Source organism: Moschus berezovskii, chromosome 1 (assembly GCF_049115385.1).
Source record: "Moschus berezovskii isolate FMDL1 chromosome 1, NW_MosBer_1.0, whole genome shotgun sequence".
Lineage (NCBI taxonomy): Eukaryota > Metazoa > Chordata > Mammalia > Artiodactyla > Moschidae > Moschus > Moschus berezovskii.
Window position 1 is genome coordinate 165,394,513 of NC_142460.1, and position 14,172 is coordinate 165,408,684.

General features: G+C 46.5%; 1 protein-coding gene across 9 annotated transcripts; it reads left to right on the forward strand.

Annotated features, from left to right (window-relative positions):
- Window positions 1-9,823: 9,823 nt before the first annotated feature.
- On the forward strand, window positions 9,824-10,759 carry LOC129548012 (uncharacterized). 9 transcript variants are annotated; one of them, XM_088828605.1, is made up of 3 exons: window positions 9,824-10,195; window positions 10,319-10,409; window positions 10,545-10,759. In XM_088828605.1, exons 1-3 carry the CDS (start codon window positions 9,824-9,826, stop codon window positions 10,757-10,759), a joined length of 678 nt encoding a protein of 225 aa, XP_088684731.1. The 9 variants fall into 9 exon arrangements, with proteins under 9 accessions (XP_088684731.1, XP_088684688.1, XP_088684794.1 ...); XM_088828562.1 differs by having other exon boundaries at window positions 9,824-9,877; window positions 9,926-10,363; window positions 10,457-10,759; XM_088828668.1 differs by lacking the exon at window positions 10,319-10,409 and having other exon boundaries at window positions 9,824-9,877; window positions 9,926-10,225; window positions 10,457-10,759.
- Window positions 10,760-14,172: the final 3,413 nt, after the last annotated feature.

Here is a 14,172-nt window from a genome sequence, read left to right on the forward strand (position 1 = left end):
CCAGTCAGACCAACTGCAGCTCAGGTATGACGCTGAGGATGCTTACCTGTGCACGGAGCTCTTCACACACATCATGTTGCAACCCTCACACCCTGAAGGTGAGGCAGATTCCCCAGGAGCGAGCATCATGTACTCAGGAAGTGCTTCCAGGAGAGCCTGGTAAAGGGCTGGGACCACCAGGTTAGGGACTGGAAGAAGGTGAAGTCCCAGCCCGATCCCACAGGGGCACTGAGTGCACATCCCATTTTGGAGAAAGAAGCTGGGCACTTGCCTGTCCGTCTGGATGGATCCAAATCCCCAGGCACTGCAGACTAAGATGTGTAGCAGAGTAGCTCCTCCAAGCAGTCTTGCAAGGAGACCTGCAGGCGAGGACTGCTCTGAGCAAGCCCAGGAGGTGCGCAAGCATGGGAAATGGGGTTGGGGAACATGTGGGCCCCAGTAGTGTCGGCCCAATAGGCTTAATTACCCCCTTGTAGAGACAAAGATGACCAAGATCTCAAAGGTGACACTTCTGGAAGCTAGAAATAGGCTCTCTGACTCTGAATAAAGCACTTCATGCATTTATAGGCAATTACTTATTTTTTTCACTTTATTTTTTTTTGCTACAGCCACTGCTGAGAAAAGGATTTGATTGCACAGTAAAGAAACTTGAATTAAAATGAGGACAGAACCATCAGTGAGCTGTGGAATTTTTCAACTATCTTTAGGTGGCCCTTTGCTCTGCATTAAAATAGACATGTATAGATGATAGATAATTGACAAATAGATGATAGAGTGATAAAAATAACACCATCAGGAGAGCATAAGAGAAAAACTAGTTAGGGACTTCCTGGTGGCCCAGCGGTTAAGAATCTGCCTGCAATGCAAAAGACATGGGTTCAATCCCTGGTCCAGGAAGATTCCACATGCCTCAGACAACTAAGCCCATGAGACACAGCCACTGAAGCCTGAGAGCCTAGAACCCACGAGCTGAAACTACTGAGCCCAGGCGCTGCAACTACTGCAGCCTGTGTGCTCCAGAGCCTGTGCTCCACAACAAGAGAAACCACAGCAGGGGAAAGCCCGTGCATTGCAACCGAGAGTAGCCTCTGCTCACCACAACTAGAGGAGGCCTGCGTGCAGCAAAAAAGAAATTAATGTTAGGGAAAAATACATGTAACTTGTGAAACTCCAATACTTTGACCACCAGCTTTGAAGAACTGACTCATTGGAAAAGACCTTGATGCTAGGAAAGATGGAAGGCAGGAGGAGAAGGGGACGACAGAGGACGAGATGCTTGGATGGCATCACCGACTCGATGGACATGAGTTTGAGCAAGCTCCAGGAGTTGGTGATGGACAGGGAAGCCTGGTGCGCTGCAGTCCATGGGGTCACAAAGAGTCAGACATGACTGAGTGACTGAACTGAACTGAACTTGTACCACAGAAAATGTGCTGTTTTGCTAATATTTAAGAACTGCCAAAATCAGGGGGGAAAAGACCAACGCATCAATATTTGAAGAGGGCTGGAGATAACGAACATCAACTCACAGAAAATGAAAGGCAAATGGGTTTGAACATACAAAAAGATTCTCAAAGTCATATTAAGAGAAAGGTAAATATTTTGAAAGCCACAAGAGATTCTATTTCTTAGCTGTCAGAATGACACAAAGCTTGATGACACATGCAGTTGGAAAAGTTGTATAAAATAGACATTCTCACATACTACTTACAGGAGTGCAAAAATGGAACAGCCCAATACAGAGGGGAATTTGATAGGCTCTACGACTGAGAACGAGATGGCTGGATGGTATCACCGACTCTGTGGACATGAGTTTGAGTGAACTCAGGGAGTTGGTGATGGATAGGGAGGCCTGGCGTGCTGTGATTCATGGGATCGCGGAGAGTCGGACACAACTGAGCGACTGAACTGAACTGAACTGAACTAAAATTTTGTGTTGATCAGGTAGCTCAGGAGTAAAGAATCTGCCTGCCAATGCAGGAGACACAAGAGACATGGCTTCAATCCCCGGGTAGGAAATGGCAACCCACTCCAGTATTCTTGCCTGTGAAATTCCATGGACAGAGGAGCTTGGCGGGCTACAGTCCATGGGGTCACAAAGTAAGACACTATTGAGCACCACCACCCCTCATCCAGTGATAAACAGTAAGCATTAAAATCTAGAACTGCATCCCAAAGATGTACTGGCAAAATTAGTACATGAGATCCTGATGCTGGGAAAGATTGAGGGCAGAAGAAAGGGGAGACAGAGGATGAGATGACTGGATGACATTATTGACACAACAGACATGAATTTGAGCAAATTCCGAGAGATAGAGAAGGACAGGGAAGCCAGGCGTGCCACAGCCCATAGGGTCGCAAAGAGTAGGACACGACTAGGCAACTGAACAATGACAACCTGTTAACTGCAGTGTTACTCAAAATAGTAAAGAACAGGAAGAAAAACAATTGTCCATCAACTAACTATGCTGCTTTAATACATGGAGTGCTGTGCGGCTCTAAGAAGGAGTGAAGGAAGTCTCAGTACACTGCTCCTGAGTGGGCTCCAGGATATGTGGAGGAAGGGAAAAGTAAGGTGCTGACCAGGGTATATAAAAGGCCACCCCTTTTGTAAGAAAGGAGAATAAACAAATGCAGATTTTTGGTCACATTTGAAAAAAAAAAATGGAAAGATAAACCAAAACTTAATAAACTATTAGCCTATAAGGGGAATTAAAAAAACAGGTGGAGGGGACTGTGATGCAAGCCAGACCTCTGTGCATGAATCTTGCAGGGAATTATTGGAGGTGGTTCTCAAAACACAGATTTCCACTTGGAAAGTGATATACAGCCAGTCAGATTACTGCCAGCAATCTCACTGGAGCCGTCTGGAGCGGACTTGTACTAAGTGGCAAGAGTTAAATATTAACTATTCAGGAATTTCACAAACTGGCTCTTAAACTACTGGTACCTTGACACTGGACATGGTCAAGGTGTTCCTGTCTGAGGACTGGCTCAGATCTAGGAGCTGGGAGGGGGATCAAGCTTTCTGTTGGGGTGACTCTCTCCCCTTCCCATTCGACCATCTTAGATTTCTGCTATTTTAGAGGGTTGGTTTGGGGGGTGGATATTTTGTTTTACAGATTTTGAAGAGTATACGAGTGATGGAAACTAGCTTCCTGAAAAAAGATGGTGATTTGCAGTGTTTGCCAATTTTCTTGATATAAGTGCTCCCACCTCAGAAGAACCCTGCAATCAAGAGAAGTGTGCATGCATGCATTCTCAGTCGCTCAGCTGTGTCCAAATCTGTGCAACCCCATGGACTGCAGCCCTCCAGGCTCCTCTGTCCATGAGATTCTCCAAGCAAGAATACTGAAGTGGATTGCCATTTCCTCTTCTAGGGGATCTTCCCAACCCAGGGATTGAACCTGCATCTCCTGCATTGGCAGGCAGATTCTTTACCACTGAGCCACCTGGGAAGCCCCAAGAGAAGTTTATGTAGTAAGAATTATCCCAGTTTTTCTCCCACCCCCAGCATTCACCCATGCAACAATATGAGGGAAGATAAAATCCCCAACATTTCAAGGATGGCTGAGCACAGAGTTCAGTCCTGAAACATCATTATGGGCTCTCTGTCCATAGGACAGAGGGAAGGAACATCTTTATTCAAGTCCAGGCTACATTCAGCTCAGAGATGGTCCACCAGGCCCACAGACCAACGCAAAAGTCATTCCCATGTCTCTGGATGTGTAATTGGAATGGAAGTCCCTAGTGTTTAAAACAACCCCATGTTCATTCCAAGCTTTGGAAGGAATTCTCATATTAAGAAAGATAAGCCCCTGAAACTGCTTCTCCTGTGCCCCAAGTCAGGAGAGTGCTTCAAACTCAGCACTGCAACCTGGGAGCAGTGGCAGAAATTAGTGCTGCTTTAAAGACCTGAAGGATGTGGGAGTGGTTCCCCATAACATCTTCATTCCCCAGTCTACAAAAACCAGTTGGATCCTGGGAAATGACAAAGAACTACTGCAAACCCACCAATGAGTAGCCCCAATTGCAGCTGCTACAACACATGTGCTGTGTTTGCTGGAGCAGCCAAACCCAGCATTCAGTGCATGGTAAGCAGATAAATCAGACCTCATCAGCATTTTAAAAGCCTATCAAAAGACAGTGTCAAGAGAGAGAAAAGACAACCCATAAAATGAGGGGCAATATTTGCAAAAAATAATTCTGATAAAGGGCCTAGTAGTCATGCAGTTATAGGCGTACATAAAGAACGCCTATAACTGGACAACAAGACAAACAACCTAATTCAAAACGGACAAAGTGCTATCACAGACATTGTCCCAAAGGAAATATACAAACAAGCACAAGAAAGGAATTACAATGTCATTGGCCATTAGGGAAATGCAAGTCAAACACAAGGAGATGCCACTTCATGTCCACTAGGGTGGCTATAATTTAAAACAAACAAATAAATGAATAGAAAATAAGTCTCAATGAACGTATAAAGAAATTGGGATCTTTGTACATTGCCAGTAGAAGTGTAGAATGGCACAGCTGCTATGGAAAATAGTCTAGAGGTTCCTCAAAAGTTTGCCATATAACCCATCAAATCTACTTCTAGGTATACACCCAAAAGACTTATTAATCAAAAGATATATTCAAACAGAAGCTTGTACACAAATATTCATCACACCTTATTCACACTAAGAAAAATGTATTGTTGTTGTTCAGTCACTCAGTCCTGTCTGACTCTTTGCAACCCCATGGACTGCAGCACCCCAGGATTCCCTTGTTCATCACCATCTCTTGGAGCTCACTCAAACTCAAGTCCATTAAGCCAATGATGTCATCCAACCATCTCATCCTCTGTCGTCCCCTTCTCCTCCTGCCCTCAATCTTTCCCAGCATCAGGGTCTTTGCCAAAGAGTTAGCTCTTCATATCAGGTGGCCAAAGTATTGGAGCTTCAGCTTCAGTCCTTCCAATGTATATTCAGGGTTGATTTCCTTTAGGATTGACTGGTTTGATCTCCTTTCAGTCCAAGAGACTCTCAAGAGTCTTCTCCAACACCATACTTCAAAAGCATCAATTCTTTGGCACTCAGCCTTCTTTATGGTCCAACTCTCACATCCATACATGACTATAGAGACCTCCGCGAGCAAAGTGATATCTCTGTTTTTTAATATGTTGTCTAGGTTTGTCATAGCTTCTCTTCCAAGGAGCAAGCATCTTTTTAACCAAAAGGTATAAATGGCCCAAATGTTCATCGACTTCAGTTCAGTTCAGTTCAGTTCAGTCGCTCAGTCGTGTCCGACTCTCCGCGACCCCATGAATCACAGCACGCCAGGCCTCCCTGTCTATCACCAACTCCCGGAGTTCACTCAAACTCATGTCCACAGAGTCGGTGATACCATCCAGCCATCTCATTCTCCGTCGTCCCCTTCTCCTCCCGCCCTCAACCTTTCCCAGCATCAGAGTCTTTTCCAGTGAGTCAACTCGTCGCATGAGGTGGCCAAAGTATTGCAGTTTCAGCTTTAGCATCAGTCCCTCCAATGAACATCCAGGATTGATCTCCTCTAGAATGGACTGGTTGGATCTCCTTGCAGTATAAGGGACTCTCAAGAGTCTTCTCCAACACCACAGTTCAAAAGCATCGATTCTTCGGCGGTCAGCCTTCTTCACAGTCCAACTCTCACATCCATACATGACCACAGGAAAAACCATTGCCTTGACTAGACGGACCTTGGTTGGCAAAGTAATGTCTCTGCTTTTTAATATACTATCAAGGTTGGTCATAACTTTCCTTCCAAGGAGCAAGCGTCTTTTAATTTCATGGCTGCAATCAGCATCTGCAGTGATTTTGGAGCCCAAAAAAAGTCTGACACTGTTTCCACTGTTTTTCCATCTATTTCCCATGAAGTGATGGGACCAGATGCCATGATCTTTGTTTTCTGAATGTTGAGCTTCAAGCCAACCTTTTCACTCTCCTCTTTCACTTTCATCAAGAGGCTTTTGAGTTCCTCTTCACTTTCTGCCATAAGGGTGGTGTCATCTGCATATCTGAGGTTATTGATATTTCTCCCGGCAATCTTGATTCCAGCTTGTGCTTCTTCCAGCCCAGCGTTCCTCATGATGTACTCTGCATATAAGTTAAATAAGCAAGGTGACAATATGCAACCTTGACGTACACCTTTTCCTATTTGGAACCAGTCTGTTGTTCCATGTCCAGTTCTAACAGTTGCTTCCTGACCTGCATACAGGTTTCTCAAGAGGCAGGTCAGGTGGTCTTGGATTCCCATCTCTTTTAGAATGTTCCACAGTTTATTGTGATCGACACAGTCAAAGGCTTTGGCATAGTCAATAAAGCAGAAATAGATGTTTTTCTGAAACTCTCTTGCTTTCTCCATGATCCAGCGGATGTTGGCAATTTGATCTCTGGTGCCTCTGCCTTTTCTAAAACCTGCTTGAACATCTGGGAGTTCACGTTTTACATACTGCTGAAGCCTGGCTTGGAGAATTTTGAGCATGACTTTACTAGCGTGTGAGATGAGTGCAATTGTGCGGTAGTTTGAGCATTCTTTGGCATTGCCTTTCTTTGGGATTGGAATGAAGACTGACCTCTTCCAGTCCTGTGGCCACTGCTGAGTTTTCCAAATTTGCTGGCATATTGAGTGCAGCACTTTCACAGCATCATCTTTCAAGACTTGAAATAGCTCAACTGGAATTCCATCACCTCCACTAGCTTTGTTCGTAGTGATGCTTTCTAAGGCCCACTTGACTTCACATTCCAAGATGTCTGGCTCTAGGTCAGTGATCACGTTATCATGACTATCTTGGTCGTGAAGATCTTTTTTGTACAGTTCTTCTGTGTATTCTTGCCACCTCTTCTTAATATCTTCTGCTTCTGTTAGGTCCATACCATTTCTGTCCTTTATCGAGCCCATCTTTGCATGAAATGTTCCCTTGGAATCTCTAATTTTGTTGAATAGCTCTCTTGTTTTTCCTATTCTGTTGTTTTCCTCTATTTCTTTGCATTGATCACTGAGGAGGGCTTTCTTATCTCTCCTTGCTATTCTTTGGAACTCTGCATTCAGATGCTTATATCTTTCCTTTTCTCCTTTGCTTTTCGCCTCTCTTCTTTTCACAGCTATTTGTAAGGCCTCCTCAGACAGCCATTTCGCTCTTTTGCATTTCTTTTCCATGGGGATGGTCTTGGTCCCTGTGTCCTGTACAATGTCACGAACCTCCGTCCAGAGTATGCTACTGGAGCTCAGTGGAGAAATAACTCTAGAAGGAATAAAGGGATGGAGCAAAAGCAAAACCAATACCCAGTTGTGGATGTGACCAGTGATAGAAGCAAGGTCGGGTGCTGTAAAGAGCAGTATTGCATAGGAACCTGGAATGTTAGGTCCATGAATCAAGGCAAATTGGAAGTGGTCAAACAGGAGATGGCAAGAGTGAACGTTGACATTCTAGGAATCAGTGAATTAAAATGGACTGGAATGGGTGAATTCAACTCAGACGACCATTATATCTACTACTGTGGGCAGGAATCCCTTAGAAGAAATGGAGTAGCCATCATGGTCAACAAAAGAGTCCGAAATGCAGTACTTGGATGCAATCTTAAAAATGACAGGATGATTTCTGTTCGTTTCCAAGGCAAACCATTCAATATTACAGTAATCCAGGCCTATGCCCCAACGAGTAATGCTGAAGAAGCCGAAGTTAATCGGTTCTATGAAGACCTACAAGACCTTTTAGAACTAACACCCAAAAAAGATGTCCTTTTCATTATAGGGGACTGGAATGCAAAAGTAGGAAGTCAAGAAACACCTGGAGTAACTGGCAAATTTGGCCTTGGAGCACGGAATGAAGCAGGGCAAAGGCTAATAGAGTTTTGTCAAGAGAATGCACTGGTCATAGCAAACACCCTCTTCCAACAGCACAAGAGAAGACTCTACACATGGACATCACCAGATGGTCAACACCGAAATCAGATTGATTATATTCTTTGCAACCAAAGATGGAGAAGCTGTATACAGTTAGCGAAAACAAGACCAGGAGCTGACTGTGGCTCAGATCGTGAACTCCTTATTGCGAAGTTCAGACTTAAATTGAAAAAAGTAGGGAAAACCACTAGACCATTCAGATATGACCTCAATCAAATCCATTATGATTATACAGTGGAAGTGAGAAATAGATTTAAGGGACTAGATCTGATTGATAGAGTTCATCGACTTAGGGATAAATAAAATGTCATCTATTTTTATAAGGAATATTATTCAGTCATAAAAAAGGATGAAGTACACATGTATGCTACAAGTGGCATGTATGCCACATGTATGCCAAGTTGGAGTCAGACACAAAAGGCCACCTGTTGTGTGATTCCTTTTATATGAAATGTGCAGAATAGGCAAAGCCATAGAGACGGAAAGCAGAGCTGTGATTGACAGGGACTGGGGAGGGTCTACTTAATACTACAAGGTTTCCTTTTGGGAATGTCCTGGAACTAGATAGTGGTCATAGCTGTACAATGTTGTGGCTGTACTAAATGCCCCTGAATTGAACACTTTAAAATGGTTAATTTTATACTATTTGTTACATGTAATAAAAAACATACCTGCTAAGGATTTCTAACAAGGAGGCCCTCAGAGCTTCCCTGGTGATCCAGTGGTTAAAAATCCACCTGCCAATGCAAAGGACATAAGTTTGATCCCTGGTCTGGGAATAGCCCACGTGCCACAACTACCAAAGCCCATATGTCCTAAAGCCACTGCTCCACAAGAAGATAAGCCACTGCCAAGAGAAGTCTGCCCACTGCAACAAAGAGTAAACCCCATTTGCCACAACCAGAGAAAACCCTCATGCAGCAACAAAGACCCAGCTCAGCGAAAAGTTCACATTAATTTTTAAAGAGTGAGGATCTCAGACTGTGCAGTACTGGCTATTATCAGTGTTGTAAATCGGCTGATCTTATAGGTGGGACATTTGTGTTTTAATTTAGAGACTTTAATTATCAGTGACATCCAGTAGCTTTTCGTACGTTGACTGGAAATTTGAATGAACTATGTGTTTGTGTCTGATCCTTTTGTATCATATCCTGCTTTAGTTGTAAAGACTTTCAAATTTTATATGGCAAATATTTTCTAGCAGTTCAATATCTTCACTTTATATGCCAAAAATATTTCTTTTGGATTCTGATTGAAGTGACATCAGTGATGGATTGATCCAGAAAGAGTGGCGATTCGGTCTACAGCTCTGAGTTTCTTGCTCACAACTCTCGGGTCCCAGTGGATATATGTTGTGTGTATTCTTTGATCAAGTTTACTATTTCGCTCACAACTTATCTTCTTAGTACTGCTCTTAGGTATAATTTGGACTGCGGTAAAGCTAGGCATCTTTCCCTATGTATTCTCACACTGTCGAGGCTGGCGTGAAGTGGGGTGTGGCTGCAGTGGCTGGGAACCTGTCTCACGTTCAGCCCCTCCCTCCGTGAACGTGACTTAGGAACGCTGGCAGTCATTCAGCAGAAACTTGCGTCTTGCATTCTCCACAAGTTTTCTGGAGTCAAACAAAGAACAGATGGGAAAACAGACTCGTAAGGTACTCACATGTTTAATGAGTAAAAGCTAGTTGTAGAAAACACAGCAGCCCTAATGAGGGTCTCGTGCAACCAGCTCCAAACAGCAACAAGGAAGGGAGAGCGTGGGAGCCTCCAACTAGGGCCACGCGCATGCCCAGGGCAAGTATAAAAGCAGACATCCCCAGCACTTCACTCACACACTCACACACACACTCACACTCACACACATTCACACCTCCTCCAGCCCCACCACCTCCACCATGGCCGCCTCCACCCTGTCTGTCTGCTCCAGCGACCTGAGCTACAACAGCCGGGTCTGCCTGCCCGGGTCCTGTGACTCCTGCACCGGCTCCTCCTGGCAGGTGGACGACTGTCCGGAGAGCTGCTGCGAGCCCCCCTGCTGCGCCCCCAGCTGCTGCACCCCAGCCCCCCGCCTGACCCTCCTCTGCGCCCCAGTGAGCTGCGAGTCCAGCCCCTGCTGCCAGCCAGCCTGCAGCAGCTCCTGCCCGGCCTCGTGCTGCCAGCAGTCTAGCTGCCAGCCCTCCTGCTGCACCTCCTCCTCCTGCCAGCAGGCCTGCTGTGTGCCCGTCTGCTGCAGGCCTGTCTGCTGCACACCTGTCTGCTGCACGCCTGTCTGCTGCACACCTGTCTGTTGCAGGCCTGTCTGCTGTGAGGCCTCCCCCTGCTCAACATCCTCATGTTGCCAACAGTCTAGCTGCCAGCCCTCCTGCTGCACCTCCTCCCCCTGCCAGCAGGCTTGCTGTGAGCCTGTCTGCTGCACACCTGTCTGCTGCAGGCCTGTCTGTTGTGAGACCTCCCTCTGCTCAACCTCCTCATGTTGCCAGCAGTCTAGCTGCCAGCCCTCCTGCAGCACCTCCTCCCCCTGCCAGCAGGCCTGCTGTGTGCCCGTCTGCTGCAGGCCTATCTGCTGCAGGCCCGTCTTCTGCACACCTGTCTGCTGCAGGCCCGTGTGCTGTGAGGCCTCCCCCTGCTCAGCCCCTTCCTCCTGCTGCAGACCCTCCTCCTCTGTGTCCCTCCTCTGCCGCCCTGTGTGCCGCCCCGCCTGCTGTGTGCCCGCCTCCTCCTGCCAGCCCAGCTGCTGCCGCCCGGCCTCTTCCGTGTCCCTGCTCTGCCGGCCCGCACGCTCCCGCCTGGCCTGCTGCGTCCCTGCCTCAGCCCCGGAGCCCTGTTGCTGACCAGCCAATCATCTGCCCTCCACAAGCTGCTGTCTCTCTCACAAGCTCCAGGAGCCCCTCTGTTGGCGCCAGGACCTCCCCTCTCCCAAAGGTGGACACACAGCTGCTGCCCAGAGGAGATTTGAACTTGGCAGGCCTCCCAGAGAGCCCTCGACAGGGTGGACGGTGGGGCCCCAGGAGCCTCCTCTGCAGAGCGAGCTGCTTGAATCCCATATGACAAACATCAGCTGCTATAACAAATAAAGCGTTTACGTCAGGAAATATGGACCCATGTCTGTTTTGCCTCCTCTCTGGGGCCCCCTCACCCCCTCCAAATTTGGCCTGTGGGTGCTCTGCCGGCAGAAGCCAGGCAGTAAAGACGCATTCTCCTATCCGAGTTCAAATCACTGAGAGACCACAGGATCTGAAAGCTGCTGCCATCCACACATTCCATGTCCCTTCCTACCCCAGGCCCACTATCCCTGCAGCAGATGGCCCTTCAAGGCTGGCATGGGAGGCGGGTGTGGGTGCAGAAGGCTCAGACCCTGAGTGGGCCCTGGGTTCCTCCCACACCCACCCCCTGCCCATGCAGGTTGAAGGTGACTTGGGGAGCAGCAGAAACCCTCCTGGGTCTGAGAGTCCAGGGCGAGTGCCTTTGGAGAGAGGTACCGACACTGAGGAGGCTTGCCTATGTGCTGGTCTGTGTGCGAGATTCTGGGGGCTCCAAGGGGACGCAGTATCAATTTAGACACCACGCATTCTGTCTCAAGGTTTCAGGGCCTGCCGAGGACAGACAGAACAAAAGAGACGCCTTGTGAACAAACCCTCAGGACAGTAGGGGAGAAAGAGCCTGCTGTCTTAGCGATTGATAGCGATAGAGGAAGAGGGCAGCAGTCAGCACCAGGCACCCGTATCCCCCCACTTACCCCGCACACACCAGAAACAGACTGATGAGGCCCACAGGAGCAGGAGAACAGTGGAGGCTGGGGCAAGAGGGACGAGGAATGGAAAGCGTCTCCCCATAGGACACTGTCCCTACCCCAGCTCAGCTCCACCCAGGAAAGAGGGAACGGAGTAAAACCCAAAGAGGACCTGTAAACAGGCAGGGGCCAGATGTAAACCTGCCTCAACTCTTCAGTCTCTTTCCTGAGTTTACTCAAGACAAGTACCATTTTTCTCTTTTGCCTTTAGCTTCTCTTCTCAGCTATTTGTACGGCCTCCTCAGACAACCATTTTTGCCTTTTTGCATTCCTTTTTATTGGGGATGGTCTTGATCACTGCCAAGTGATCAAAGGCGAAGGAGAAAAGGAAAGATATACCCATTTGAATGCAGAGTTCCAAAGAACAGCAAGGAGAGATAAGAAAGCCTTCCTCAGTGATCAGTGCAAAGAAATAGAGGAAAACAATAGAATGGGAAAGACTAGAGATCTCTTCAAGAAAATTAGAGATACTGAGGGAACATTTATGCAAAGATGGGCACAATAAAGGACAGAAATGGTATGGACCTAACAGAAGCAGAAGATATTAAGAAGAGGTGGCAACAATAAACAGAAGAACTATACAGAAAAGATCTTCATGACCCAGATAACCACGATGGTGTGATGAATCCCCTAGAGCCAGACATCGTGGAATGTGAAATCAAGTGGGCCTTAGGAAACATTACTATGAATAAAGCTAGTGGAGGTGATGGAATTCCAGTTGAGCTATTTCAAATCCTAAAGTGCTGCACTCAATACGCCAGCAAATTTGGAAAACTCAGCAGTGGTCACAGGACTGGAAAAGGTCAGTTTTCATGCTAAGCCCAAAGAAGGGCAATGTCAAAGAATGCTCAAACTACTGTACAACTGCACTCATCTCACATGCAAGTAAAGTAATGCTCAAAATTCTCCAAGCCAGGCTTCAACAGTACGTGAACTGTGAACCTCCAGATGTTTAAGCTGGGTTTAGAAAAGGCAGAGGAACCAGAGATCAAATTGCCAACATCCACTGAAGCATCAAAAAAGCCAGAGAGTTCTAGAAAATCATCTACTTCTGCTTTATTGACTATGCCAAAGCCTTTGACTGTGTGGATCACAATAAATTGTGGAAAATTCTGAAAGAGATGGGAATACCAGACCACCTGGCCTGCCTCCTGAGGAATCTGTATGCAGGTCAAGAAGCAACAGTTAGAACTGGACATGGAATAACAGACTGGTTCCAAATAGGGAAAGGAGTACGTTAAGGCTGTATATTGTCACCCTGCTTATTTAACTTACATGCAGAGTACATCATGCAAAATGATGGGCTGGATGAAGCACAAGCTGGAATCAAGATTGCCAGGAGAAATATCAATAACTTCAGATATGCAGATGATACCACCGTTATGGCAGAAAGTGAAGAAGAGCTAAAGAGCCTCCTGATGAAAGTGAAAGAGGAGAGTGAAAAAGTTGGCTTAAAACTCAACATTCAGAAAACTTAAATCATGGCATCTGGTCCCATTACATCATGGCAAATAGATGGGGAAACCATGGAAACAGAGACAGACTTTATTCTCTTGGGCTTCAAAAACTGCAAATGGTGACTGCAGCCATGAAATTAAAAGATGAAAAAAAAGATAAAAAATAAAAGATGCTTGCTCCTTGGAAGAAAAGTTATGACCAAACTAGATAGCATATTAAAAAGCAGAGACATTACTTTGCTAACAAAGGTCCATCTAGTCAAAGCTGTGGTTTTTCCAGTAGTCATGTATGGATGTGAGAGTTGGACTATAAAGAAAGCTGAGTGCTAAAGAATTGATGCTTTTGAACTGTGGTGTTGGAGAAGACTCTTGAGAGTCCCTTGGACTGCAAAGAGATCCAACCAGTCCATCCTAAAGGAAATCAGTCCTGAATATTCATTGGTAACACTGATGCTGAAGCTGAAGCTCCAATACTTTGGCCATCTTATGCGAAGAACCGACTCATTGGAAAAGACCCTGTTGCTGGGAAAGATTGAAGGAGGGAGGAGAAGGGGACGACAGAGGATGAGATGGCTGGATATCATCACTGACTCAATGAACATGAGGTTGAGTAAGCTCCAGGAGGTGGTGATGGACAGGGAAGCCTGGTGTGCTGCAGTCCATGGGGTCACAAAGATCGGACACAACCGAGCAACTGGACTAAACTAAACTGTACTCTTTACGTGTTCATTTCAATTTTAATAAAACAGCACCATCTCCGTAGGTAAGTGGACAAAAGCCTTGGTGGACTCTTCATTGCACGAAAGTTAAGAAGACATAGAGAAGGTTTCACTTCACCTCAACCCAAGAAAAGTGAGGTGCAGCGACATTGACAGACGTGGAAACCAGAACCTACAACCCACGGCAAAGCCAGAGCCATCCGTCGAGATGCGCAGAGCATCTGTGGGGTTCCTGACCGGATAGCGGCGTCGCCGTGAACAGCGCAGGACAGGCACAT